Below are 2,725 nucleotides of genomic sequence, written 5' to 3'. Positions count from 1 at the left end.
CGCGCCATCCCCACCACAGCCAGCGCCCCTCATCCCCGCCCCATGCCCCCCGAGCCAGGCTCGCAGCTCAGCCTCACCAGCTTTCGCCGTCCCGCATTCGACGCGCCCGCCCAGTGTCGCTATTCTCGATGTGGCCCCACTGGCTGTCCGGGTCTGGCATGGCTTCGCGCTGGGGCTCTCCATCTTTTGCCTCAGGAGGCGAGCTCCCTCCGACCGCCGCCATCGCCGCTCGCCCTCTCCTCAGCCCCCGCAGTGGGAGATAGGAAGTGGCCCAACCGCCACTTCCGGATTCTGGTCCCGGAAACGGAAAGAGAGCCCCCTGTCCCGCGGAGGGTCTATTACGCTATTGGAAATGGACCCCTGTGGTGAGGCGCGTCCAAGGGTTAGACGGCCTTGGACCGAGGGCGGGGTCTCTGCGATTAGTGAATAGGCAGGGTAAAACCTCCCCTTGGGAACTTTTTTAAAAAGACCAAGGTGTTTTGTGGGCTTCTAATGCCATGTTGAGTCCAGGCAAGCGGTTGTTTGGAATGTGGAGGCAGAGTTCTCCCGGGTGGACGAGGATATACTGCGGAGTGCCCAAAGGCACACAAAGGTTCCCGGGTCTTCTCTGGTCCGTGGTCTGCTAGGGACCGCGGGTCCCTTACCTTGGGAGCGACGTTTTTCTTAACATGACCAAAATGCCCTTCCTTCAATGCACTACTCTTCTAGTCCCTCAAAACCCAATACAAAACAGGTCACCACCTCCAGGGCGCCACCCAGGCCTGCGGGCCACTTCCCTGCCTGAACTAGATTCTATCTAGACAAATATGTTCAAGACAAGTCAGCCCCAGGCCCTGTATATCTGTAGGTAGTTACAGCAATAAATAGAAATAGTCTTGCTTTATTGCAGGTATTTAGGCAGCAGATAACATCACCTGGCGGGGCAAGCTGAGGACCAGAAATATTCACTCACTTTGCCCCAGCTAGTATGCAGAACTGTATTCCTGAGCTGTGACCTTAAACACCAGGCCAGAGATTCTCAAACTAGGCTTTCCACGGTTCAGGAGACCCTAAGGGAGTTCACAAAGTCAAAACTATTTTCACTATCATTCTCTCTTGAATATGTGGTGGATTTTTCTGGGGACTACATGACATAAGCCAAAAAAAAAGCTTTTTGGATGTCAACTTTTATAAAAGGATCCCAAGATCAAGTTTAATAACCATTGCAGTAGTCTAGGTTTTCTCAGCCTAGGAACTGTTGGCCTTTCTCCATTGTGAGCAGCATTGTAGGATGTTTTGCTGCGTCCCTGGCCCCTACTCACTAGATACCAGTAGCACTCCTCAGTTGGGACAACCAAGTGTCCCCTGGGGGAAGGGCAGGATTATCTCCCATTTAGAACCACTACACTAGGCTATTCCATCCTTCTCTCTGCCAGGGCTCTTGGCCCTACCTGGTGGTAACTTCCATCTTTCAATTATAGTTGACATTCAATACTTTATTAGTTTCAGGTGTATGTTGGTCCCTCCGGCTCCCTGCATCTACCTTTCCATTGGCTATCCCCACATGATCATCAAACTCCCCAAATCAGGCTCATGATTCTGGGTCTGTTCCAGTGACATCCTTCACTTCACCACCCATTCCCACAGGCACACACCTTGCCTTTCCACGTCTCTAGGCCCATGCACACAGGTCCCTGGTGTGTCCAGAATACCCTCTTCTCTACACAGTTCAATCCCTCCCACTCCAATACACAATCTCATTGACTTTTGTCCCGTTAACCTCTTCGTGGCAGGGATTCTCTTTATTACTGTGATTCTAACCCTCTCCCACACCTGGCATAGGTGAGGGGGTCACAACTGTTGTGCAAACTGAGAGAAGGGAGCAGCCCTTTCACCTGGGGTGGTCCCCAGAGTGTCATTTTAGTTTGGCACTTGGCACATTGCTCAAGCCCAGCTGCCTCTTCTCTGAATTGACTCTTTTCATTGCCCCACTGCAGACTCGCCCTCCCCATTTACCTGGGTAGCCTGTCCTTCCTACAATCCAACAGGCCTCCCTCCCCAGACCTGGACTGGATCTCTCCGCCTTCCAGAGGCCAACCTCTGCCCACATCAATGACCCTGCCACTTCCCAGAGCAGCTGTGTGAACGCTAACCTTTCCAGGATCACTTCACCCACGTCTCACCAGGGTTTCCATTACTTCATGGATACCATCCTCTGTTCAGCCTGCCTTACCTGCTTCAATTCAGAGTTCCACTGTTGCATGTGCAACCCCTCAGATGCCTTTTTTAGAATCATGACGTGTCCCTGACCCACCCTCGGTGCTCTCCTAGACAGCGGGGACCAGGTATGAATTCGCCAAGGTCCTAGTACTCACCGTGGGTCAAGTCCACCTTCACCTCTACAGGGATTTGCAATCACATTTTTCACTTCAGACTTTTTAATGTTTCATACAGCGATTATGGTGCATTCAGGAACCCAACCTCCCAAACCCCACTAGGAGGGCCCCCACCCATGCCCTCCCACCCCATTTGAAGGCCCCAGGGTTTAGAGTGGAAGAAGGAGAGGTAACCACCCATCTGGGACTGACCCCAGAGACTGTCCCTGCCCTGCCTCACCCTCCCCAGGGGTTAGGGGTTAACACCTGGGCACAACTCCCCCCAACATGCCTGTCCCTCCCTGTGTACCTATACACACTATGGCTCCTCGCTGAGTTGGTCAGTTCCTGGCAGGGCACCTACTCAACAG

General features: G+C 53.0%; 1 protein-coding gene across 1 annotated transcript in view; it reads right to left on the bottom strand.

The window, feature by feature from the left end:
* USP11 (ubiquitin specific peptidase 11) overlaps window positions 1–306 on the bottom strand; it is a 15,565-nt gene extending 15,259 nt beyond the window's left edge. The window contains 1 exon segment of the mRNA XM_006753336.2: window positions 78–306. Within this exon segment, the coding sequence (XP_006753399.1) occupies window positions 78–223 (146 nt within the window). The 5' untranslated portion in view covers window positions 224–306.
* Window positions 307–2,725: the final 2,419 nt, after the last annotated feature.

This window comes from Myotis davidii, unplaced genomic scaffold, assembly GCF_000327345.1.
Source record: "Myotis davidii unplaced genomic scaffold, ASM32734v1 scaffold411, whole genome shotgun sequence".
NCBI lineage: Eukaryota > Metazoa > Chordata > Mammalia > Chiroptera > Vespertilionidae > Myotis > Myotis davidii.
The sequence above is the reverse complement of the archived record's forward strand: the minus strand, read 5'-3'. Positions and strand labels throughout refer to the sequence as shown.